This window comes from Polyodon spathula, chromosome 8 (genome assembly GCF_017654505.1).
Source record: "Polyodon spathula isolate WHYD16114869_AA chromosome 8, ASM1765450v1, whole genome shotgun sequence".
Taxonomy (NCBI): domain Eukaryota; kingdom Metazoa; phylum Chordata; class Actinopteri; order Acipenseriformes; family Polyodontidae; genus Polyodon; species Polyodon spathula.
Genome location: NC_054541.1, coordinates 5,239,439 through 5,266,475, shown reverse-complemented (window position 1 = coordinate 5,266,475; position 27,037 = coordinate 5,239,439). Strand labels below are relative to the sequence as shown.

At 39.6% G+C, this 27,037-nt stretch overlaps 1 protein-coding gene across 4 annotated transcripts in view; it reads left to right on the top strand.

Annotated features, from left to right (window-relative positions):
• LOC121319231 (breast carcinoma-amplified sequence 1-like) overlaps positions 1-16,986 on the top strand; it is a 28,827-nt gene extending 11,841 nt beyond the window's left edge. The window contains exons 5-14 of one of the 4 annotated variants that reach the window (XM_041256441.1): positions 33-197; positions 643-702; positions 2,190-2,396; positions 2,861-2,902; positions 8,646-8,864; positions 9,660-9,692; positions 9,895-10,029; positions 10,901-10,960; positions 13,049-13,306; positions 13,874-16,986. In XM_041256441.1, coding sequence (XP_041112375.1) covers positions 33-197; positions 643-702; positions 2,190-2,396; positions 2,861-2,902; positions 8,646-8,864; positions 9,660-9,692; positions 9,895-10,029; positions 10,901-10,960; positions 13,049-13,306; positions 13,874-13,948 — 1,254 coding nt within the window. In that variant the 3' untranslated portion in view covers positions 13,949-16,986. The remainder of the gene's footprint in view (positions 1-32; positions 198-642; positions 703-2,189; positions 2,397-2,860; positions 2,903-8,645; positions 8,865-9,659; positions 9,693-9,894; positions 10,030-10,900; positions 10,961-13,048; positions 13,307-13,873) is intronic. The other 3 variants (XM_041256442.1, XM_041256444.1, XM_041256445.1) reach the window with 3 other exon arrangements.
• The last annotated feature ends 10,051 nt before the right edge of the window (positions 16,987-27,037 follow it).

The following is a 27,037-nucleotide window of genomic DNA, read 5'->3' as shown; positions in this document are numbered from 1 at the left end:
CAATTCCAGCACTTATTATTTGTGCTTTACAGGAGCCTGGAGAAGGCAGCAACATTTCTGTAAGGCTTCAGAATCCCCAGAGTGAGGCTACCGATAGAATCAGTGACTCCCCTGAGGATACAGAAAGCGACCAGGACAGTTCAGGAGACGTGGCTGCCTCAGAAGACAATCCAGTCATGAATTTTTTTAAAACCCTTGTAAGTTTTCTATATAATCTTCAAAGCAGGATGGTTTGTTAGTGGGGTTGTGGGGCCCAAAAGCCCATGATCCTTTTTTAATCCCACACCAAATGTGGTCAGAAATAAGTTAATGGGTACATTTGTAAATGTGATTATAAAGTAGATGTTGCTCTACAGCGCTTTATGCATATATTTTATTTAATCTATTGTGTGCATAAATATTGCTGAATAAAAACCTTTAAAATCTGATATATTTTTAAATCTTGTGTGTTAATCTAACGTTTCACTTAACTGGATAGTTTTTAATTTTAGAAAAAAAAAAATGTTGGCAAGTGTTAATGATGCCATACATACAGAAAGACGTATACGTGAAATACTATACAATGACGCCCCAATAAAACACAAAGACAAAGCACAATGCTCATGCTGTTATAAACTGGACACTTCTGCTTTCCTGATTTAGGTTTCTCCAAGTAAATCATCCAAATCTGATTCTGAATCTCAAGTTTCTCCAAAAGAAAAGGTAAGCTACAGCATGTTTAATTTACTTTGATATGCTTCCATAACTTCAAAACACTTTATTATTATTATATTATTATTATTATTATTATTATTATAATGAATGAATTAGTCATTTAGCAGACACTTTATCCAAAGTAATTTACAGAGACTAGGGGGTAAACTATGCATTACAACTGCTGTTGCAGAGTCACTTACAATAGGACCTCGCTCCGAAGGATGGTACACAAGGAGGTTAAGTGACTTGCTCAGGGTCACACACAGTGAGTCAGTGGCTGAGCAGTGATTAAACTGGGAACCTCCTGGTAACAAGCCCTTTTTTCTAACCACTGGACCACCAAACCACTCAACCACAAAGGCAAAAGAAAGTCAAGTAGACAAGTGTTTTGGCTAGAGCCTTCATCAGTGTGCTAGTATATGCTGCTGGAATTCAATGCATGTCTTTTTACTGTACGGGGGCCTTCCGTCAACTGTAAATAATAAAGCTGAGAACGTTTACCACTAATTATAAAATACTTATTTATGATGAATGTTTTTGTTAAAAGGCAGCATTTCTATAAAACTGGTGCATGTTATTAGCAGTGGTTGGTGTTTTTGTTATAACCCCTAATAGTGCATCTTCAGATAGATCAGGTAAGGAAGTTTCCACGCTGATGAACCTCTACGTTAGCATACCTTTATGTCACATTGTTAATCATCCAACCCACTACACCCTCCCACTGCAGCTGGGCTTGTCCTAGACAGCCTCTAATAAATAATGCATGCATTATTCAATCAGTAGAGATGTCTCTGAACTCACTGGACAGTTCTTACACAAAGTGCACGCCATAGCTATTAACCAACTGGGTTATTCTACTATACATACCCGTGACAGGCGTAAAGCAAGATCTTTCGGCCTTCATCAGATAGCATTTTAACAAGCCACTGTAGCTAATTATTAAAATAGTGAGTTATCTGTAAATCAATTACTTTGTTTAAGGATCCATTTAAACCAATATTATTAAGAATATGCAATAGCATTTTCACAACACATTCCTAATGTGAAGATTCATGTTTTCAAGTAATTATAGGGTGGCGTGTTAAATTGTCTGTTAACAATGTGGTATTATAGTGTGTCATTATTGTTAATAACTGTATAATATACAGTGTTGTCCAAAAGTTTTGCATCATTTTAGGATTGAGACATTATTAGAATATATATATATGTGTGTGAACATGTTTTATTTAACATCATGTAATCAAAGAAACAAAGTTTGTTTAAAGAAAAACTCGGTCAATAACGCCTCTTAAAAAAACAGTTTACTGATACATTTGCATATCCTGCTGAAGCTGCACTGCACTGTTATATTTACTTTCTCATATCTGTCACCATTCTCAGTGTTTAAGTATTAACCAAGTTACACTACTTGACAACATTCTTTTAAATACTGGATAACCAAATGACAGCAACAAGACATACCGCCTGACAATTTGTTATTCCTCTGTCCACAGAAAAAAGAGGTAGACTCTAAGGAAGCGATGGCCGAGAAAGAGCAGAAAGCAGCAAAAGTGGAAAAGGGGCAAGCTGGCCTGTCTGTCGCTCAACAGCCTTCAGCTAAACCAGAAACACAGCCTGCAAAAGAGCAAGAGCCTCCAGGGAAACAGAAGACAGACAAGGAGTCCTCACCCAGTCCATTCAGTAAGCTTTTCAGGCAAAAGGTATCTACATTTGTCCTCTATTGACAAACCAATATAGTGTTTGCCTCATAAAAGTTTACTATATTAAATCTACTATATTAAGTATTTTTGCAGTTTTTCCCAGGCTTTTGCCATAGTTATACTACGGTTTTACAACATTTACCATTGGTTGCCTTGTGTTTTGTTTTAAAATTTAAATAAATAAACAAAATAATTGTACTTGAATATAAACTGAGTGACAGTGAATACTTTACTCTTCTCTTATGTAAGTTGGTATCCCTGAATATACATCTTCTATCTATTGAAACGATACTTTTGGCCAACATTTTATTTGTTATGTACTGTGTATTATTTTCTTGTGACATTTATCATTTGTCAATATTTGTTGTATATAGAACCACAAATGAACAGATATTTAATATCATGATGATTATGATTAATATTGCCTACATACTATTACATGCTGTATTTATTTACTTTTAAAGTCCACGAAGGAGGGGTCACAGGCGGCTGATACCAAAGCAAATGTGAGTCAATGTTTTTGATATTATTAAAAAGCATGAAAAGTCACAATAATACTATTAGAGGTGCACTCCACTTATAACAGATCCTGGTAGAACGGAGTTCCGTTTACATCGTATTGAGCAGGCAAGTGCCTGTCAAACAACATGGGTTTCAATGGGGAATGACTGACTCGTTTATAACCTATACACTGTTTAACACGTACAGTTTTGAGATGTTTTGAGTTTAATACTTACAGTAATAATAAGTTTAATAATTAGTTGAATATTTTAATACTTACAGTAATAATAAGTTTAATACTTTCATTCTTGCAGGTTGTTTTTTTTGTTTTTTTTTTAGTCAATAACCCTTGTTTTCGTTTTTTATTTTTCTTAAAATTTCCTGGGAATTTCTCAGTGTTTATTACAAGAACAACAAAAATGAGTGAAAATCGGTGCAAAAAAAATATGCACCACATTTCTCTGGGTAAATTATGGGGAGTTGTTTTAGCGGACGGGAGGACAGCTAAAAAAAAAAAAAAAAATAGAGAAGTATTCAAAGTAAAAGCAGTCTAATGCTGTGGTAAGAAACAGAATTCAAACTTTTCTTTTTAATAAACAGTTTTACTGTTTGTGACTTAAAACCATTTCGCCTGTAAACATTTTCATTAAATAATTGCGCCATACTATTAGACAAAATCTACATTCATTACAATGATATATTTAAATACATTTACCTGCCTTAGGAAGCCCTGCCTGCCACTTGATATAAGGGGCTTCAGCTTACATTCCACAAGTCCTGCGTAGCGTGGGCTTGCAGCGTTTTTTTAAGGTGTCTTTTCCGAGGCTTGTTCTCCAGCAGTCTTGGGCGTAGAGGAATTTAGAAAATACTCTCTCCTCATCAGCTGAGCCAAGCGAGACACTGAGGGTGAGAGAAGCATCACGGCTCAAATCTGGAAAGTCGTAGGTACGGTGGTTTTTTCAGAATAAGCCCGGCATAATTTATGCCGTCGTCGTCTGGAGAAGGCATTGCAACCTACACTTGCTCGCTCTATACTGACCTTCTCTAAGAAGGTGGGGAGCATCGGAGTCGGTGGAAATGCATATAGGAGGACTGGCGGCCAATCGTGAGCCAGTGCGTCGACTCCTAGGGGGCTGTCGGGATCCCTCACCAAGAACCATAGGGGGCAGTGCGTGGTCTCTCGCGAAGCGAAGAGATCTACCTGCGCTCTGCCGAACCATTCCCAGATGCGCAAAACCACCTGAGGGTGGAGATGCCATTCTCCTGCAAGAGGGCCTCCTCTGGATAGGAGGTCTGCTGCGTAATTGACTCTGCCCAGTAGGTGAACCGCACGCAGAGAGGTCAAGCGCGGCTGTGCCCATAGATGCAGCGTGCTCCGGCCGATCGTCGATGGGCTGAGCATCGAGCGCCGAAGCGAGTACCGAGTACCGAGCGTGGAGACGCTAGCACAAGACGCCTAAATGTCAGCTGACCCGCAGAGCGGAGACGCTAGTGCTGGTACGGTGTTTATATAGTGTTTATATCCCTACCTTGGTGCTGGGGAAAATGTGCTTGGTGGTCGTCTTCTTCTTCTGGTGAAAGGGATTTTTTATTTTTTTTTTTATTCTGGAACACTGCAGCAAGTGCTTGGTGTACTGTAGATGGGCTGTAGGGCAAACCGTACAGCTACCACGCGGTGGGGAACACATAGCAGTGGAAGATAATAGCGGGCTGCAAATTTATAATTATTAAGTATTACTTCTACTGTGTGTTTTTGGGTTGTATATATTATTTTTCATATATATATATATATATATATATATATATATATATATATATATATATATATATATATATATATATATTTCATTGTTTAGCACTAGGAAGCGCGTCGTTGGCCTCGGCCGCGCGCATATTGCAGCCTCGGTCTTGCGTGACTAGACCATGTGTGTGTGTGTGTGGAGTCTGCTTTGCAGCCCGCTATTTTCTTCCACTGCTGTGTGTTCCCCACCGCGTGGTAGCTGTACGGTTTGCCCTACAGCATCTACAGTACGCTTGGTACTTGCTCTGCGTATCAGAAAAAAAAAAAAAAAAAAAAACTTCGGCGCTTGGTGTAGCGCTTCCAACGCTTGGTGCAAAAAAAAAAACTTTCACCGTACCAGTCTTCTTCTTCTGCTGACCACCAGTAACATTTCGTGGTTCCACCACGATAGGTGGGTATAAACACCATTGTAAACACCGTACCAGCACAGAGGCTCGCTCCTGAGTCGGTCAGCCGCGAATCCGTCATCTTGTGCATCTTGTGTCTCCACGCTCGTACGCCTCTCTCTGCACAGTATCAGCACTTCGGCGCTTGGTGTAGCGCTTCCGGGCTTGGTACAGCGCTTTGCGCTTGGGGCTCGGTGCACGACATCGACGCACGACGCATGTCGCGAAACGCTCGTTACCCCGACGCCCGTGCTCTGGTAGCTTCGAACTGCGTACGTACTGCGAGCCGCTTCACGCTCGACGATCGGCGCTTCGACACTGCGGTGCATGAGCGCTACTTCGACGCAACCACGTATGCTCGCGCTATACGCTCGGCCGGTCCAAGTCCGAGCCGCTTTTGGAGGCAACAGCACACTGACGGTTGTTGTGGCAAGGAGCAGCTGGCACAGCACACAGTGATGGTTACGAACCATCTTCAGCGGCTGGGTCTGAAGGTCAATTCAGAGAAGAGCCGCCTCGTGCCAAGCCAACAGACTGAGTTCGTGGGGTTGCGTCTGGACTCAGTGTCCATGGAAGCGACCCTGTCAACAGAAAGAGTTGCCTCACTGGAACGGTGTCTCTCCCTGAGAGAAACAATCAGCATGGAGCTGTGTCAGCGCATGCTGGGGCTGATGGCTGCTGCCTCACAAGCCCTTCCCTTGGGCTTATTACACCAGAGACCTCTACAGGCCTGGTTCAATGCCTTCGCATTACATCCGCGGAGAGACAAACATCGCAGGTTGACGGTATCCCGGACCTGCTGGGAAGCACTGCGCTGGTGGAAAGTACCAGCAAACATCTGCCAGGGCGTTCGCCTGGGTCCCATCTTCCAGAGGGAAGTGGTTACGACCGACGCTTCCAACCTAGGTTGGGGAGCAGTCTGGAATGGCTCAGGGACCCGCAGAGTGTGGGTCAGGACCCTGGAGGTCAGCCAACATCAACGCTCTAGAACTCAAAGCAGTGGACCTCGCCCTTCGGCACTTCTTGCCAGTGCTTCTGGGCAAGCAAGTGCTGGTGCGGTTGGACAACACCACGGTTGTGGCGTATATCAACCGCCAGGGCGGCCTACGGTCCCTCCGCCTTCACCGAATGGTAGCACGGCTGTTGCTATGGGCACAGCCGCGCTTGACCTCTCTGCGTGCGGTTCACCTACTGGGCAGAGTCAATTACGCAGCGGACCTCCTATCCAGAGAAGGCCCTCTTGCAGGAGAATGGCGTCTCCACCCTCAGGTGGTAGAGCACATCTGGGAATGGTTCGGCAGAGCGCAGGTAGATCTCTTCGCTTCGCGAGAGACCACACACTGCCCCCTATGGTTCTTGGTGAGGGATCCCGACAGCCCCCTAGGAGTCGACGCACTGGCTCACGATTGGCCGCCAGTCCTCCTATATGCATTTCCACCGACTCCGATGCTCCCAGCCCTCTTAGAGAAGGTCAGGGTAGAGCGAGCGACAGTGATTCTGATCGCTCCTCTGGCCTCGGAGAGTATGGTTCCCGAGCGTGGTGCAGTTACTGCATGGTCAACCGCGGGAGCTTCCCCCGTGAGCAGACCTATTATCCCAGGCCAAAGGTCGGCTTTGGCACCCGAACCCCAAGCTCATGCAGCTATGGGCTTGGCCCCTGAGCAGGAGCGCCTGTCAGCCTTAGGGCTTTCGACAGCAGTGATCTTGACCATTCAAAGTGCCAGAGCGCCCTCTACCAGGTCGCAGTACATGTACAAATGGCAGCTGTTCCAAGATTGGTGTCTGGCGGGGGGCCATCACCCAATATCTTGTCCTATGGCAGTAATATTACAGTTTCTGCAGAAACTGTTAGATGAAGGGAAATCTCCCTCTACACTTAAAGTGTATTTAGCCGCCATATCAGTCTGCCACGTACGCATTGACGGATTATCACCGGTTCCTTAAAGGCAAGACGTTTGCGACCCCCAAGAGTGACCAACTTACCGTCATGGAGCCTTGACGTAGTGCTAGAAGTTCGAGCCTCTCCACTCAGTGGATATGAAGCTCATGTCTATGAAAACCGCATTTTTGCTGTCAGTAGTGTCAGCAAAACGCATCAGTGAATTACATCACCATGAGGCCAACAGAACAACTGTTCATATGCCATGGTTCTAAGACGCTGGGTCAGCCATTGTCAAAACAACACCTTTCCCACTGGATAGATGTCATTGCGAGCATAGACACTGAGGCACAGCTCCTCATATGCCTAGATGTATTGCCTATGCAACTGCGTTAGTTGACTGACGTAAGTCTGTCCTACTGCCGAGAATCCTCCCTCGCGACAGCTTGGGTACACTGTTCCAATACCTTGATGGTTATTTTCGACTTGAAAGGGAACAATAGGTTGCGGATGCAACCCCGGTTTCCTCAAAGAGAAAATAACCTTCAAGCAGCGAGGTCGCTCTGGAAGCCTTCTCGGCCCGAAGAGCAAAAGAAGAAGAGAGTCTCCGCGCGCTGCGTATAGTAAGCTCCCAGGGGGGCGGGCTTACACGGCTGCTCGCGCAGAGGCCTATCGGCAGCTTTGCTATAAAGCTCAGCCGATCCCTACTGCCTGACGGCAATGTCCCATGCGTTAATGGTTATTTTCTCTTTCAGGGAACCGGGGTTGCACCCGCAACCTATCGTTGACTAACATCAACTGTAACTGTTTTGAAAGCTGTTAACTATCCATGCTGCCTGTAAAGCAGGAAATGTGGACGTGGTGGACGTGAGAATAGTGAACAATACGAAACAACTACGTACTTTGATTTCCATTGTCCCCCGGAGTCTGTTATAACCTTGTTCACCTGTATAATAAAAAGAAAACACAACAGCATTAAGACAGACCCCCCCCCCCCCCCCCCAAAGGTAGCAGTAACTTTTGTATAAATAATTAACATATAAGAGTGCATGTTAGGTCAAGCTTTATTTTAAGGGGCACTCTGACTGGATGGACGATGAACAATAGTCAGGCTGATAAAAATCAGGATAAAAAAGAATATATTTAACCAAAATACTGACGGGAGACATAGCTTTTGCTACCCTGTCATCCTGAAATCAGGGTTCTGTAGCCTTTTATAGACACACCTGTATAGTTCACTGATTTGATTCAGTAATTGGCCAACCAATTTTAGGTGGCAGTTTAATCCATTCCACACTCTCACATGGCTGGAACGGAGGTAGCCAGGGACCAAGTTACATGTAGAGATTTTCACTCTATCCCTTCTAAACAGCAACAAAATAAACAAATAAATCACAATTGTTTAACACAAGTCACCTTAGCCTGTCACTGGAATGTATTTATTTTTTTTAAACTGATTCCAAAAAGCAAAAAATAAAAGCTGGTCTCATTTGCTTAATGTGACTACAGTAATTCAAAGATTAAAATATTTAAATACACTACTCTTACTGTACATTTTGACCATGGGTAATGTACTGGGTGCCAATAGGCCAAGTCTGAAAAGCATTATTCAGAATTGTGGTAGCTCAATGTTTTTTAGCAAGGGGTTGAAATGAACGACTTCTAATATCTTTGTTTACAAGCAGGGAGAGCAGGAAGCAGAAGCAGCCCCAGATGTAAAAGCTGTGAAAGCAGTTCCGTCACAGTCTGCCAAAGGGGAGAGCAAAGGGATAGAGTCAGCAGCCAAATCCCAGAAGAGTGGCCAGGCCGAGGGGCAGCAGGAAGGACAGGAGGCTCAGACACAGCAGAAACCAGCTAAAGAAGCCACAGCCAGCCCCTTCAGCAAACTCTTTAAACAAAAGGTCTGCTTAAAAAGCATTCAACGAAGGGTAACAAAATATAGAATAAGCACTGTTAAAAATACCAGTGAGGCAAATATGTAGGAGACATGTCACTGTGTATTAAGTCAAATACAGCATGACCTTCTTTTGCACACATTTAAAAATGTACCATATATTGTATGCCGAGTCATATCTTCCCTCTTAATTTATAATGGCAAGGACCAGACCTAAATCATCTCAAGCAATCTGAGTAGAAACTGTATTAAAAGTGTGTTGAAATTGCTACATGTAACTACAGAAAGGTACAACAATGAATGCTTTACTATAGTACATCCTGATAACATTCTCACCTTTTTTCTTTTGCTCTTAATATTTATGTTTTACTGAGTCCGTTAGATGAAGCCCAGAGATCCTTCATATCCCTGATTGAGTTTTCCAGTCAGTAGTCAGTGATATAGAAACAATTGGCACTCATGTTTGAAAATGTTGGACTGCTTTTTGTTTAATTAGGAATCTTAAACAACTAACAGCTACTAAAAAGTCTCCTGCATTTTACCATTTGTGGCTTTGGCATTTTAAAATCACACACATATTATATATATATATTATATATATATATATATATATAATATATATATATATATATATATATAGATATATAGATATATATATGCTCAGTTTAATTTCTAACTTTGCATTTCTAAAAGTAACTACATTTATGGCAATTGTATTACTGTGTTTGTCGTGCAGTGTTCTCCATGTGTTTGTTTATGTCACTAAACCTTAAAATCCATCCCTGAATTACCTTTCCTACAGACAGTAGAGGAATCACAGACTGCAGATGCAAAGGTATGTGAAAACGCTGTTGTGTTTTGCCCAAACCCTAGCTCTGGTTTGCTTACAGTAGTTCCCCATTTGCTCTTTCGTTGCTTGAATTTATCATTTCCCAGAATATTCGTTCCCATTTAAGATATTACCACTGTATACCCCAATGTCTTTTCAGTTCAGTTTGTACCTTTTTTTTTTTTTTTTTTTTTTTTTAATTACTAAGGTTGAAGTTGACGCTCCAGCAACCGTGACTGTCACTTCAAATACTAAAACAGCAGATAACTCAGCTACAGCAGCCAAGAAAGAAGATGAGAGCAAACCTGCCAAATCATCCTTCATGTCTTTCTTTAAACAGCTGGTAAGGAACCCGATTCCTGTTTACACACATTCACAATGCCCCTCACGTGTGCATGCATCATCTTTTTGAAACTTAATGTACATACTAAGGGTTTGGGTTCAGCAGCTTTATTAAAACAAATGCAGTTAGACTGTGTTTCAAACTGTGAGTGCTTTTAGTCTGGGCTTTTATACCGCACAGTATAATTGCTATCCTCACAAACAAGTACATGAAATGCATTTGTTGTTACTGCAGTTTACAGCTTGCTATTTAACTCTTAATTACACACTTGATATAATATATTAAGCACCTATGAAGTATTAATAAAGTATTTTATATAACAAGTGTTATGGTTCCAGTATTGAGTTTTATGCATGCATGCATTGATTGCCGCCTTGCAAATCTGTTTATAAAAGGAGTTGCAGTTAAAAATGACGACAATGTCACATACCCTTTGCATTCAGTGTTAAGTTTAGCTGATTTCTATAGTTTTTCATGAATAAATGAATAAAACCCAATATCGTTGGAATATAGCTCATGCAAGTAAAAAGAAGCCCATGTGAATGGTCGTTACAGCCATTTACACAACAGTAATGGATATTTTACAGTATCCTTTTTGTTTATTTGTTTTGGGGTCTTTTTGAATAATTTAAACAGTGGCACATCTCTTTTAGACCTAAATCAATTTTTATTTTATTTAATAATAAGTCATGCCTGATGAAAATTACAAGCTGGGTAAGTAATGGTGCCTGTATTTATATTTGAAACGATTTTAAATGGTTTAAAACATTTTAACGATATTCGAAAATGGATTTCAATGTATTTATTTAATTAACTGTGATAAACTTCTACAGAAAAGGAGATCCCTTAAAATAAATATTTGTGATTTTAGTCGATCAGAGAGGAGGAAAAAGTTGCTTTGGAAGTAAATGGAAAGGATTCGGAGCAGACAGTAAGTGTATGACTTGTGTGCTCAGTGTTGGTGGTGGTTTGTAAGTAAAGTGAACTGTTTTAGGAAACCCATACAGCCATAGCTATTCACTTCAAAACATTACTAGCAAATCACTAGTATTTGCAATTGAAACAACGTGTGCTAAAATGATGGCCGGCAACCAGAACTGAAGAGCAGCTCCATGAACACTAGTGAAAGCAATTTAACACACATTGTGTCAAAAAAAAAAAAGTAAAAAGTAAAAAGATATAATTGTAAGTTAATCATTTTCTGTGTGCGGTGAATATGAATGGCTTTGTTGTTACCAGCTCCTGGAAGTTTTATCATATGATTTATCTCACTTTTGAATTTATGGAAATTCAGGTGAAGTAATTCTTTCAACACGCTGCATTTGTTAGCTGCTTTCGTTTAGTGGAAAAGTGTTATCCTTCTGAGAAACTGTTTGCTGAACATGATACATTAAACCAAATTCCCATTCTATACAAAAATAAACCACAGAAATCCAGGCAACAGCAATACATCCCTGGAAAAGGAGATGGATACCAGGTCAAACCCCCTTCCAGACTGAAAAGGGACAGGTTTAATAGAAGTTTGCAGTTCCAAACATAGCACAGAGAGTAGGAACATATCATCATATTCTCACTTTTGAAGCTTTTTTTTCTCCTTTGAATAAAGCGCCCCAATGCCCTTTCATCCGACATTTGTTTGCTTAGTAACTTTCACATAAATGTTACCTAAAGGTCACAAGGAAGACAGATGCCTCTAGCCATCTTTATTTATTTTTTTTACTCTAATTTAATGAGCAATATAGTTAACTCTCATGGCAGTTAACTCTGACTCGAAAATATTACATGACATTTTCAACAGATATGAAGTGATTTTGCATATTAAGCCATAGAACCATACCTTAGGTATACCTGCAGCAAAGTAATATATGCCACACACCAACCAAAAAAGTAGTTAAATGTTCATAAGAGTCCTAACTATGAGAGAATTGAAAGGGACTGACAAGTGGTTGTCTTAATGGAGAGCTGACTTTTATAACACTATGCAACACAATTTTTGTTCCTGGGTAGTAAGTGTTATTTCCTAATTGCTTATGCCTCAAAAGTATAGAAAATGGCTATTATTCCCCACAAACTTTGCTTTTGTGACCAAGACAGTGATATTTTGAAATATCACTATTTTCAATGAGAAAACGGGCACTTTTGTGTCTTTTCGTTCACATAAAGTCAGAAAAAAACAACATATGAATCCAAATTAACATGTATTTGTACTAAAGTAATACAAAAATGACTACAAAAGATTTAGAAGTGAGTAGTTTTTCGAGGTTTACGATTATACTGTATTTACAGTATCTCGAAAAACTACTCACTTCTAAATCTTTTGTAGTCATTTTTGTGTTACTTTAGTATAAATACATGTTAATTTGGATTCATATGTTGTTTTTTTCTGACTTTATGTGAACAAAAAGACACACATTTGCCCGTTTTCCCATTGGAAATAGTGATATTTTGAAATATCACTGTCCTGGTCACAAAAGCAAAGTTTGTGGGGAATAATAGCCATTTTCTATACTTTTGAGGCATAAGCAATTAGGAAATAACACTTACTACCCAGGAACAAAAAAATTGTTACACGGTGTAATCAAAGGAGTTTACTGGATTTACAAATCCTGTTGTATTCTAGTATCACTTTACATTAAGTGTCTAATTACTCTGTATTTAAGTAGTAATTTCTTAGTAGATACATGTATATGTACACATCACTACATTGTTATTATGCATATTTACAATGTACTTAATGTTTTTTTTGTTTTTTTTTCATGATATAACCCTAATCCTAACCTTAACCTTAACTCTAACTCTAAACCTAACCCTTTTCGGATACAATTGTGTACTTACATATATTAGGTAAAAAGATCTCCATGTTAAGTAGATTGCAACTATGCATAGCAACTATGCAACTATGCATAGCAACGTTGTAATTATGTGTAAGCCACATGTATTTACTATTTACTACTATGCAAATACACAGTAATCCGAGACACTTCATGTAAAGTGTTGCCTGTTTTCTTCACCTTTTAAGGGACTGGATTCCAAAAGCAAAGCCACGGCGCAGGAGAAGCCGAGCGCAGTCCCAGAAGCAGAGGAGAAAGCCCCCCCGCCCGAGGTTAGCAAGAAGAAGAGTGGGAAGCAGGAGAGCCTGCAGAAGCCCAAAGCCCTGGAGGCTTCCCAGGACAGCAAGTCCCTCTCGGAGGCGTCCCAGAACGGGGAGGAGATCACTAAGGACACCCCCAGGAGGCTGGAGAAGAGACCGTCCATTGGAGGCTTCTTCAAAGGCTTGGTGTGTGCACAGCAGTTATTCTACAATGTTCATGTTTGTTTTTTTGTAGAGCAAGGATCTGATCAACCTAAACGCTGGATTTTTATTGCATTTTACCTCATTGCTGAGTCACCCTGGGTTGCATAAACTACCTGTCTGTCTAATTTAGTGCTTATATATATATATATATATATATATATATATATATATATATATATATATATATCTGGATATATAGTACCTTATATATACTGTTGTGGAATTAATGTCAAAGGCCAGTTGGGAATTGAGAATCACTCATTTAAGAAAAGAAAGATCCCATTGTATGTTTTAGTAGCAATAACATAGTAAACCAGTAGAGGGCAGCAGACAACTCAGGTACAGCAATACACATAATATACCCAGTCAAGGAAGGTTGATTAAGGCTGATCATACTGGGGTCATTTTTGGATTTTGAAAATACACATTATGTAATTGTGGGACACAATAAATAATAAGAATGTGTGTACAGAGACATCTATATAAATATTGTTGTGCACTTGCGATTCACAGTATCATTAATATTATTATGATTATTTTTCTTCACAGAGTTCTAAAAGGATGTCGGATGTTGGGGTACAAACAGACCCTGTGTGCATTTCTCCCGCTCAGAAATCAAAGTGAGGAGAACCCAGGGAGCTGCTGAGAAAACCCCAAGAGCATGCAGACTGTGAACTGAATCTGTGCTGTGCACATCTTTACTGTATCAGATGACCACTGAAGTCAATAAGCAGCAGGGTTAAAGGGATGTGATTGTCGGATGATAAACGCAGGATGCGGTTCATTTTTAAAAAAAGAGGAAGAGAGAGTGTTTTTTGAAAAGGTAAAAAAATATGATTGTCTCAAAAGAAATGCAGTTGATTGGTGGTCTTGATGTTGAAATTGATGGGCACACAATTATAATCAAATATAAAACAATTGATTTGGGGGGGGGTTAATTCATTTTTAATTCTATTAACATTTTCACATAAGTCTAGTTAAAATAAGAAAAGTAACAATGTGAAGAAATCGTTTTATTCTTTTTTTATCTCTGATATAGCAAATAAGTTATTAGTTTTGTTATATATTCTGTATCACATTCATTTGCAAAAAAGTGTAACAAAAGCAGTGAAATAGGTGCAGTTCTGAGTTGTGTTTTTATTTTCATTACAAAATGAGACTTGTTTGTAATGCTCTTTTAAACGGTCTCAGAAAATGAATAGTTATATCGCACTTCAGCTAACCTAAATAAAATGCTAAGTTGTAGTGCAGCTGGTTATTTACAGTAATATAAAAAACACTCTTGATGTATTTTGAGTCTTTCTTTTAGATTTGGCATGTGGCTGAAGGAAACGCAAATGAGCAGTACAACTCAAATGAAATGACACTAAAAGTGATTACTTGTAACTGTCTTTCAATACAATGTCATATCACTAGTAAACAGGTGTGAGTAATCAATTCATTGAGCGTAGATCAGATTATTAATTGATCAATATAAAATGTCAAGAATAAAAATATATATACATATTTGCTTTATTATTCAAAAGTAAGATCTAAAAATACTGTGGATTATATAGGGCACCATGGTGATTAATCAATTAATGCTTAATTGACTCTTGTGAAATAAAACCTACGGCGATCAATAATTATCAGTACATTGTTGCATCTCTACCAAACACTTAGTGGTGGTCGTGAGAGAGGTGATGAGCCAGAACGACAGGGAGTTACGCAGTACTGAGGAGCTTGGAAACATGTCCGGCACACAAGAACTTCAGCACACACTGGGTAGTTATTGCCTGTTCTGCTGTTCCTTCCTCACATCCACGTTCTTCAATAGCTGCTCTGGAATGAATATTTGATTGAAAAAGAAACTGTGGTTTCATCAAAGAATCCACAGTAAACGATGCACTAATTGCAAGACCTCTAAATACAGCATTGAATAGGAAGTCTGTTGCAATCTGGCATTCGAGAGGGGAAGCTAGTTTTCCCAAAGATTTTCATAAAGTGGAACAATTCTTACCACAGCCTTCTAAAGTTGGAATGGGCTAGTTTAAGTGCATGATTTGTTGCTACAGTTCTACCATGTTGTACAATGTTTTCAATTCTAAGGTATGAGGGGCAAAACTACAGCCCTCCAATACTTTTGATACAGTGCTGATAGTAGGTTGGCGTCCATATCTAAGACTGCACAAATTACTGATGGAAAAGTGATAAGAAACATACACCTTTTTTATGATCTCAGTGATTATGACATTCTAAATAAAACCAGCTTGTAATTCCATTTCTGTCACATCCTCCCACTATCTTTTAGTAATCACTGAAGTGGCCTTTTTTTCTAGTTTATATGACTTGGAACTAAAATGTGTCTGATTGGTTTCCAATACTAGAGGCTGTGAGCAGGAAAATATATCACAGATATCACAGGTGTTTGTTTTTTTAATGCAAATAATGTAATTCTAGGTAACCTGACCTTTAAATTACCTGCAGGGCTCGGTTCAAGGTTGGCCTACCTCTAGTTTTCTCAGATCATTGTAAAGATCTCCTAGTCAATGAGGATTTCTACTACCTGTGCACCAACGGCATCTTCTTTATCTGATCACTTGAAAAGTAATAGGTTTGTGATGCGCAAGCTGCACACCTGCTAAAGGTATGACCTTGTGAAGTAGGGCGTAGCTGTGGCGAAGGGACTTCATTGGACACTCCTAACTGGGGAGAAAAACGGGCAACATTTTTTTTTTTTAAACGGTAATGGGTTTAGATAGTCTCTTCTCATCTTTTTGTAATCTGAGGAGCTGCTTGTTTCGGGTGTCATGCCGTTTGTTCAAGATAATAAAAAACAGACTAGAATAGCAGCTACCCATCTTGAATAGCTGGTACAGCACAATTGGTTAATAAGACTCCCGTCTTCCATAATAAGAAAGTGTCGAAGTGCTGGAAGTCATTATTCACACATGTTTGCACTGGGCTCCAGTTGTAGTAGTAAACTTAAATAAATATATAGATAGATAGATAAAAAGCACAATCATGTGGCACCACAATGTATATGATATGTTATTAAAGGTTACTATATGTGTCATTTTAAATGAATCCATATTCAAACCATTATTGTTCTTGATTTGGCTTGGATTGAAGCAATGCAATTTGTCATTTAAAGTGACTGGGTTAAACGACTTTAAAACTACAAAATAAGAAAGTTAATAATGATTTGGTGATTAGTCTCTGAGTATTAACTAGCTTCCATCTCTTAAATATTATATCAATATGTTGGTAACCAAACACATTAGCCTTGTACTGTACTTGCAAAGAAATACAACATATATTAAGTGCAGTTTACATATGCTTCCACTAGGGGGAGACTTCAGGAACGTCAGTTGACTCCATTGGCAATTTTGAGAGGGCAGACATGTCATCAGGGAAGTTAGAAACCTCCAGCATAAATATGTACATAGTTTTAATTGCAACTGTTATAAATATTTCATATTGCATGGTGTAAAGAAATAATATATATGTTTACTGTAACTAAGCAGGTGAGTTACAAGCCCCATGTTATTTCCATGTACCTTGGAAACATTCAATTAAGCCTTCCAGAGGTAAGGTATATACAGTCCACACCCCCTTGAACTTTTTTCACATTTTGTTGTGTCAGTGCCTCAGAGTTTCATGCATTTAAATGAGGTTTTTTTTTTCCACTTATCTACACACCATACTCCATACATTGTTAAGGGGGAAAAAAAGTTTTTATTGAGAAAAAGCAATTATATATTAAAAATACAAAGCTGAAAGATAATAATTGGATAAGTCTCCAAATCCCCTGAGTTAATACTTGGTGGAAGCACCTTTGTCAGCAATTACAGCTGTGAATCTGTTGGGATAGATCTCTACCAACTTTGAACACCTAGATTTGTAAAGGTTTATTCAAGGCCTTTGATATTTTTTTATACCCATCCCCTGATCTATGCCTTTCAACAACTTTGTCCCGGAGTTCTTTTGAAAGCGCCTTGGTGCTTACGGTTGAGTCTTTGCCTTGAAATGCACTACCCAACAGAGGGAACCTACAGGAACTGCTGAATTTATCCTGAAATCATGCGAATCACTAGAATTTAACACAGGTGGGGGCCACTTAACTTGGTGTGTGATTTTGAAGACGATTGGTTACACCTGAGCTAATTTAGGATTGCTATTATAGGGGAGTGGACACTTACCCAACCAAGCTATTTCAGTTTTTATTTGTAATTAATTTTCTACTAATTTCTAGAATTTTTTTTTCACTTGGAAGTTGTGGGGTAGGATGTTTAGATAAAAGAAAAAATATATAAGACTCAAAACGGTCAAAATTTTGAAAGGGGTGTAGACTTTCTATAGGCACTGTATGTGGCTTAACAAACATTCACACAATTTCACTTTTTTTCCCCTCCAATTGCAATGCTGTTCCCTGTTAAGTTCAAATTGAATGCTAAACATATACAATATAGCATTCTATTAATCCTGTAAGTACTCATATTAAACCTGTTATGAAATGATACTTTAGCTTGGCTTTTTCATTTGTCTTGTTGAATTGTGGCTTGCCACACATTTATTAGAAGTTCTACAAGCCAAAGGGGTTATATGAAGGGCTTATATATTACACTATACTTTAATTGTAAATTGTGTTTTTGTTGTAACAGCCCAGGACTAATTTTGAAATAAGATTGGTTCGTGTTCTAAAAACAAAGAAGAAACACCTTCAGTCCTTATAGAGGTTCCAGTTGTGTAAAATAAACAGTTGTGTTTGTATCCTTTAACAGGAGTTAACGAAGGGAGGGAGCACTTTAAAAATGTATGTATTGCATTGATCAATAAAAAGGAGTAATCTCTACAAATGCCAAATATTTAATGAGCTCTGAAATCTTTTCATCTCAAATTATTCACTGTCTTTGCTGCTAGTCAGCATTTTAGTTTTTAGTAAACTTGGTGTAAATAGTTTAAATTAAAGTTTGCTTGTTTTTCCTATAAAGTGATCCCTCAGTATTTCTCAATGCAATAACTCATGGTTAGTCCATATCGGTTGTCGGTATGGCTAGAAAGTGAAAGGTGATCCAATTTTAAAAAGCCTGAATGACACTGAATGCTGTATATTTTGAATGGGGTGTAGTCTTAGGACGGCTTCAAAGGGGAAGCCTGTATTTAAAAAGCTCACATTCCTGTTGCCAATGCTTTTTACATGTTTTGTGTTCCTTTGACTGGATGCAATAAGGGCATGTCTGTAATAATACAACTCTCACAATGGAAACCGCAGGACTGCTAGGGCTGTTGAAAAGCTTCAGGACTGGCTGTGCATTGATGAGCAGTGACTGGCAGCATTGTACTCATTACCAGAACCTATTAAGCAGAATAGAGGTTATAATGGGCACTTCATTTATTATTTTTTTCTTGGTATGTTTTGATAAATTATGTTCATAATAGAAAAACCTCCCATTAATACACTAAAGACTTGTTCAGTACTCAGCGGTACCCTTATTAATAGTCCATAGCCTTGAGCTTGTTTATTTTAATATTTTTATAAACTATATAGTATTTTTGTTGAGATACCTATTATGATATAATTAAATAAATATATTGTTAATGACTGTTAATTGCCTTTATCTTAAGCAAACACTAAAAATAACACTAAAAATGTTAAATTAAACTATATGGTCAATTTTAAGGGGTGTGCTCTTGTCAAAATAAGGGGTTACAGTATGACAGGAATAAGCGTTATTAAATTAATTATGTGTGTGATGGCAAGAAAGTGGTATTTTATTTTTTTCTTCTCAACAGCAGCCTAGATTTTTACCCTTGCCAAAATATGTATAATATAATCATTCCATTACATACTGATTACATACATATATAAAAGAAGATTATGTGTAAATAAAAAGTATTTTCAGTATTTGGTTTTTATTTAAGTCTGCTTTTATGAATAAATGAAGTGTTTCCTGTTCTAGTTGTTAGCGCTAACACCATTACACCTGGTCCACCGGCTATTAAGCAGCATCTTATACTTCTATAACACTGTCTTCCAGTTCTCTAAATATTGTGCACTGTATGAAGCAAATAAACAAAAGACTACATTGCAAAACAGTGATAAGAAGGTGGGATTTTAACTAAGGTTAACACTCCTTTAAAGACAGCAACAGCCGTGAATATGACAATGTATTTTATTTACACATACAGACTTGTTATAGCAATGAATTAAAAGCTCAAAATGCCCTTTTTAGTGGTGGGTGAAACTTGCCCTTTGAGTATCTCTTGAATAAACGTGGGCTTGGGCGCTCTAGCTGACTCACTGAATTTGTACAGAGTAGTCAACGGGAACTCGCTTATCTTATACAGCACTTTGTAAGAAACATACTGAAACTGAAAGCAGCACACCATAAACAGCCTTGCCCCTAGACGTTGTGGTTTGTAGATCAAATACAACCATATGTTCAGTATGTGTGTGTGTGTGTGTGTGTATATATATATATATATATATATATATATATATATATATATATATACACACACACACACACACACACACACACACACACACATACACACAAACACACACACACACACACACACAGTGGTTTGCAGAAGTGTTCACCCCCCTGCAAAGTTTTCATTTTGTTGGCACCTGAGCGTACTCCATGACGCCTTCAAATTAGACTTTACATGCAGAATCTAAACAAACTACTCCACACTGATAAAGTTATAAAATGCATATAGAATAGAAATAAGTAAGATTTACAGAGAAAACCAGATTAATCTCAGTTGCATAAGTATTCAACCCCTTTGCTACTGCAGCCCTAAATCAGCTCAGGTGCAAAGGATTTGTTTGAAAGGTCACAAAATCTGTGAAATGGTTTCAGCCTGTGTGTACAAAAAAAGGAACAAAAGGACAGGTCAACCCAAGATGGAGAGGGGATGAAGGTAGGGGTACGGTGTTGACTTAGTTATGAAACAGCTGCATTTCCAATCTCAATCAAAACAAACTGTCATTTCTTGTTACCAAAGCCTCAATTAAATCACTATGGTGGGTGTGGCAAAGTGCCCCGCCCCTGGGTTATTTATTTGTGTTGTATGTTACGTGTAGTGTGTTAATGTTGGTGTGTAGTCATTGGTACACGGGATATAAATGGGTCTGTGAAACACGAGTGTTTAAAATGTATATTTGCATTTAGGCATGAGGATTGCACAGCACTTCAAATGTAGTAATATGTGAGCACGGGGAATTAATTGCACTTTATTAATTCACGTGCAGTTGTACCGCGACTCCAATTGAATGATTGATTAGCAGTCGAGTCTCGGCACAGCTGCATAAAAGCAACATGTTTTCACCCACTCGGGGTTCTGTGTTCCGTAAGTGGAGAATGGGTATGGGGAAGGAGAAAGTAAAACCTAAAGTAAATAGTTGATTTAAACTCATCGTGTTTGTCTGTTTGTCCACTCATTTGTCTGTTTAGTGTTAGTACGTTTTGTTTGTCTGTTTGTTTTGGCTACTTTGTTACTTACAAAGTGTTTTTTGTTTGTTCAACCTTTTATTTTTCTGTTTATTGATTAAACTTCTGAGTACTGAGTGTTTCTTCCGGGTCTGACATCACCACACACGCCATCCTGTTCCATGGCGCCATAGCCGTTATAAGGTAGAACTATGGTGCTGCTATACATTTGGATTTGATTCTGGCCCAAAATGATCTCCATAGTAAGTGTAGTGACATGGTACCACAATTGTAACACTATTTTGACATAACAGAGCTTTAACACATTACCACCGTGCTACTGCACTGCAATAATGCTGTGGTCTGCTAATGGTTTTGCTACGGTTATAAACTGGTATTATAATGGTATACCAATTGTATTGGTCTAAGGGAAACTAGCCTATGCAAAGAACAGTCACATATACACTTAAAGAGACTTATATAATAAGGACAGTTGCTCTTGAATGGAAAAATTAGATAATATCACAGCTTGGTGATAAGCAGGATCCCCAAACAGTGGTTTTTAAGACCCACATAGTTCAGCAAATAAGTCAACCAAAGTTCAAGTCTACTTCTTACCACCATATACTGATAGAGGGCAAAAATCTACTGGCGGCGCTCAGCACAGATGAACGAGTGTGTGTTGAGAAGGAACAGCGTTAACAGAGGGTTTAATGAAGCAGGATTGTAAGGATGTTCACCACCAGAATAACAATCAGGGCACAATCCTAAACCTTTGAAACAAAGTGTCAATTGCCTGATGATTTTGCTGAACATTTTTTATATTTATTAGCTTGAAATTGAAAGCCCGCGACCTGGAATGAAAAATCCTCAGCTGGCAAATTAAATGAAAGCAGTTTTGCATTGCCCTGCCAGGAAAAATGCCTCTAATCTTTTAAAACTCATCACATTCATTTATATGATTCATATCAGTTAACATCATGAAGCCAGTCACTGGAAGAATGTGTTTTGAATAGTCCTGTCTGAGCTCATTCGCTAAAAGTAATGAACCAGAGACACAAGCTGCACGTTTTATCCACTGTTATTTGCACTTGTATTATTCCAACAATAGGTGTGACAACACAATGTTTACTCAGAAACACACTGTGGCAGAGCAAAGCTCTGCCGTTTAGAAATTGGCAGGGATGGGGTTAATTCCCCTACCTGCCTGGGTTCATTGTGTTCAGGTGGCTGGGGTTGATTAGTTGATTAGATGATTAGTTTAATTAACTATCAATCAGCGCCCAGCCACCTGACATAAAAGTAGGCCTCTGCTTCCCATTAGGAGGAGGGAGCTGAGGAAGCAGGTTGGTTTTTTGGTTGTTTATATTTTTTTGAAAGTTTGAATCCAGTGAAGGCATCGCCCAGCCTGGAAACCTTAATTTTGTAAATTTTGTTTTGTTGTCTTTTTTTTTGTGTTTAAAGATTTTTATTTTGCCCTTGTGCATCTTTATTTTGTGTTAATTTATAATAAAAACATTATTTTTTTTGAACTGCAGTCTGTCTCTGGGCCTCTTTCCACTCGCCACCCTGCCACACACATCTACAGTAAAGGTTAAGAGCAAACATAAATTACCAGTGACAACCAGTAGATGGACCAGTTTCAATGTCATTCCTGTAAAATGTTGCTAGTTATTATATTCTGCACATTAAAATATACAGTCGCCTCTATACTATAAAATACTTAAAAGTTACAATTTGTAGATAGGTTTCTCCATCCATAGTTCTCTACATTAGTTAGTATATTATAACTTAACCTAACTGTGCCTCTCTGAAAAGTTTTGTAAAGGTCACAAAGACCCAATGTGAACAAAAAAAAACTGAGATTGTTTTTTTTTTGTATTTCTATTTGGTTTCCATGCGCTACAGGAATGCATAAAGATCGCAATGATTTTCTCAAGGAAGGATTATGAAAGAATATAGAAAACGTTAAAAGCCATGAGGCCTGTATCAAATGAAAATGACAGTCTTTGTTTTAAATGTGACACCTTGTAAATGTAGAAGCAGAACACCTGAAGAGGACATTAAGGGTTGGGATTAGTGAACAGGTGTGTGCAAAACCAAATGCCTATTGAAGTATAACAATAAAAATGTGTACCAAAAAACACCAGAATATACAGTGCCAAGAAAAAGTTTGTAAACCCCAATGATAATTATAGAAATTCTACAGTTTTACCATGATAAAAAACAGTCATGTCTTTTGAAATAAAATGATGTATGAATTAGACAAACAATGAGTAATTAAGATTCAGGGTATGTATAAAAGTAAGTGAACCCCTGGTTTTATCAGCTCAATTAAGGGGATAATTAGAATCAGCTGTTTAAATAATTAGGTAGATCTTCAGGGGTGGGTTTGGGAGGCCCCACCCTATATAATAAAACACGTCATGCCATGATCAAAAGAAATCTCTGAGGACCTCAGAAAAACAGCTATTGATGCTCATCAGTCTAGAAAGGATTATAAAACCATTTCTAAGGATTTCTGTCTCCACCAATCCACTGTCAGACAGATAGTCTACAAATGGAGAAAGTTCAAGACCACAGTCACTCTACCCAGGAGTGGTCGTCCTACCAAAATCTCTCCAAGAACAAACCGAAAAATCATCAAGGAAGTCACAAAGAACCCCAGAGTAACATCCAAGGATCTGCAGACCACTCTCACCTTGGCTAATGTGAGTGCTCATGACTCAACTATCAGAAAAACAATAATGGTATTCATGGAAGGATAGCCAGGAGGAAAACAAAAAGAACATTGCTGCCCATCTGAAGTTCACCAAAGAGCACATAGATTATCCACAAGACTTCTGGAACAATGTTCTCTGGACAGACGAGTCTAAGGTAGAACTTTTAGGCCACAATGAGAAACGTTATGTTTGGCAAAAACCAAACACTGCGTTCAAACAGCAGAACCTCATTCCAACTGTCAAGCATGGTGGTGGGAGTGTGATGGTTTGGGGCTGCTTTGCTGCCTCAGGACCTGGATGGCTTGCCATCATTGACACAACCATGAATTCTGCATTGTATCAGAAGATTCTAGAGGAGAATGTCAGGCCATCTGTCTGTGAGCTGAAGCTGAACCGAAAGTGGGTCATGCAGCAAGACAATGATCCTAAACATGCAAGCAGATTTACAAAAGAATGGCTGAAGAAGAAGAAATTCCACGTTTTAGAATGGCCTAGTCAAAGTCCGGACTTAAATCCCATCGAAATGTTGTGGCAGGACCTGAAGCGAGTTGTCCATGCAAGGAAGCCATCAAATGTCATTGAGTTGAAGCAGTTCTGTAAGGAGGAATGGGCCAAAATTCCTCAACACCGATGTGAGAGACTGACCAACAGTTACAGGAAACGCTTAGTTGAAGTCATTGCTGCTCAAGGGGGTGCCACCAGTTACTGAATCTAAAGGTTCACACACTTTTTCACACATGGATATTGAATGTTGAATCATTTGTGGATAAATAAATGCTGAAAAAGTATCATGTTTTGTGTCATTTGTTTAATAAGGTTATCTTTATCTATTATTAGGACTTACATTAAGCCCTAATAACATTTTAGGTTTGAAATATGTGAAAATCCTAAGGGGTTCACAAACCATTCCTCAGCACTGTAAAGCCTGTGTAATTGCTGTTCTTTCAACCAGAAAATAGGTGTTTAAATATACAGCAGTTAGCAGGTGATCTTCTGCAGTATATACATGGACAATTGCAGTAGGGTGGCTGGCATTTCAACTCTGATGCAGTATTTGAGGATCTAATGTCCCCTAGTGGAGGATAAATAAAGATCTAATTTCTCTTTAAACTAGAGAACAACTTTATCATTCCATCGTCTACTACTTTAAAATTTAGAAACCCCATTTTTCTTTTCCTTTCCTTTGGTTGTTTACACCCCAGTGGTAGGTAATAAGTCAATCAGCTCCTATTCATTCATTCAAGAACTTTGTCGTGCACCATCTAGACACTAAATTGAGTTCATTTTTTTTAAAATGTATTCCTGTGTTTTAAAGCTATTGCTTTAATTCGTTAGAATAAAGAAAATGATAATATTGGTGGACCCAGCCCTTTTGTGTTTGAACTTTGTGTATAACATTGGAGATGGTCAGACCCTCACAAACAAACTTCATTCTCAGTATAGAAAAAATTAAATAATTAGTGGTGAGAAAGCAAGCATGAGGCTCACCATCACATTCTTTCACATATTTAAAGTCCAAACGAATTTATTTAAAGCTATACATCATCTTTAAATAACATTTAGTGTTTGGGAGACTATACAAACGAACAGTCTAGAAATATATCCAACTAATTATGTACTTAATCAACACATAATTAATGCATGGTTTGAAGCTTTGTAAAGAGACCGCAGCTTTGTATTGTTGAATGCAGGGTAGGACCCTGTGTTTGGCATTATAAAGAACGTTAGCTTTCCTTCCGTAAACCTGGTTCCCTGAAAGAGAAGATGGCCACCAACATTGTTATGGGATACACTCCTGCCTATTGGTAGGTGTCACTGAGCTCTATCAAAGCTGCCGATAGGCCCCCTCCCCCCAGGGACCTCCTCGGTCCCGCCTCCCGAGGGTACTTAACCGTCACGCAGGGGGAGGAACATCCTCTTTCGCGATAAAACTATGATGTAGAACGAAGTGACCTTGCGGTTGGTAGCCATCTTCTCTTTCAGGGAACCAGGTTTACGGTAGGTAAACTAACGTTACATTTCAATTCGAAGATGGCCACCAAACGTTGTTATGGGAAACGTGTACCAGAGCCATCCCGAGGGAAGAAAGGCAGCATGTGAGGGATGCTGTCCTGCCTGACCAAGGTCAGAGGCGTGAGCATGCAACCTCGAGGACCCTAGTGCCCACAGAGGGCAATGGGGGATCTACCACGTTCAGGCGGTAAAACCTGGCAAAGGTATACAGGGTAGCCCAGCTAGCCGCATCACAAATTTCAGCCATGGAGGCACCTCGAAAGAGGGCCCATGACATGCCACACCTCTCATGGAATGTGCGGCTATCTGCCCAGGTGAAGGTAAGCCATCACTGTCATACGCAGCCGAGACTGTCTCCGCAATCCAATGCGACAGGCGCTGTTTGGAGAGGGGCTGTCCCAGAGTCCATGTTCCATGGCAGACGAAGAGCTGGTCAGACTGATGCAGCGCTCTTGTCTTATCCACATAACATCTCAATGCCCGAACTGGGCAGAGAAGTTTCAAATTTCTATACACTTCAGTCACAAATGGAGGAAGATTAAAGGACTCCAGTTCCACAGATTGATTCATGTGGAAGGCTGTAACCACCTTGGGGAGAAAAGCAGGTTTGAACGCAGTGACACTCTGCTACCACCATCCCAAATATGCATACAGGAGCTATGCACAGACAGAGCCTGCAGCTCACTAACCCGCTTTGCGGAGGTGATAGCCAAGAGGAAGGCTGTCTTCATGGACAGGTGCTTCAACTTAATGGAGTATACAGCCTCAAACGGGGCCTGTGTGAGAGCCTCCAGTATAATCTCAAGGCTCCATTCGGGACGAGTGGCCCTCCCAGGAGGGCGAAATCACTGAGCACCTCTAGAAATTGGGTAGCCAAAAAATGCGTGCCCGGGGACACTGAGTCAATGGGGGCATGGCAAGCAGAAATAGATGCTAGGTAAACCTTCAGTATGGAAGGTGATCTACCAGCCTCAAGCAGATCTTGCAGAAATTGTAAGATGACAGGCATGGGACAGGAGATTGGATCATGACCATTAGTACCGCACGAACCTTGAAAACCTTTCCACCTATAGGCATCCAATGACCTATAGGAATGTGCCCTAGAATTCTGCAGCATACCCACAACTGCATCTGACAGCCCTAAGGCTGACCAGCGGTCCCTTACAGGGGCCAGACCCACAGCTGGAGCTTGCCCGGCTCCGGGTGCCAAAGTGTGCCTCTCGTCTGACTGAGAAGATCCCAGTGAAGTGTGATTTCCAGGGCAGGCCAGTCAATAGCTGACACAGGGATGAGAACCAGATTCTCCTGGGCCACCTGGGGGCCACTAGGAGAACTGGAGCCTGACCAGACCTTTTCAAGAAAGGCCGGGAGCAATGGCAGAGGTGGGAATGCGTAAAGGAGCGCTCTGGGCCATATGTGGGTTAGGGTGTCGACACCGAGTGGACCGCCGCAACGGCAAAGGGAGTACCATAGCAGTGTGTCGTCTCAACCGAGGCAAAAAGATCGACCTGCGCCTTCCCGAAATGTTTCCAAATGCACTCCACCACCCCTCCGAT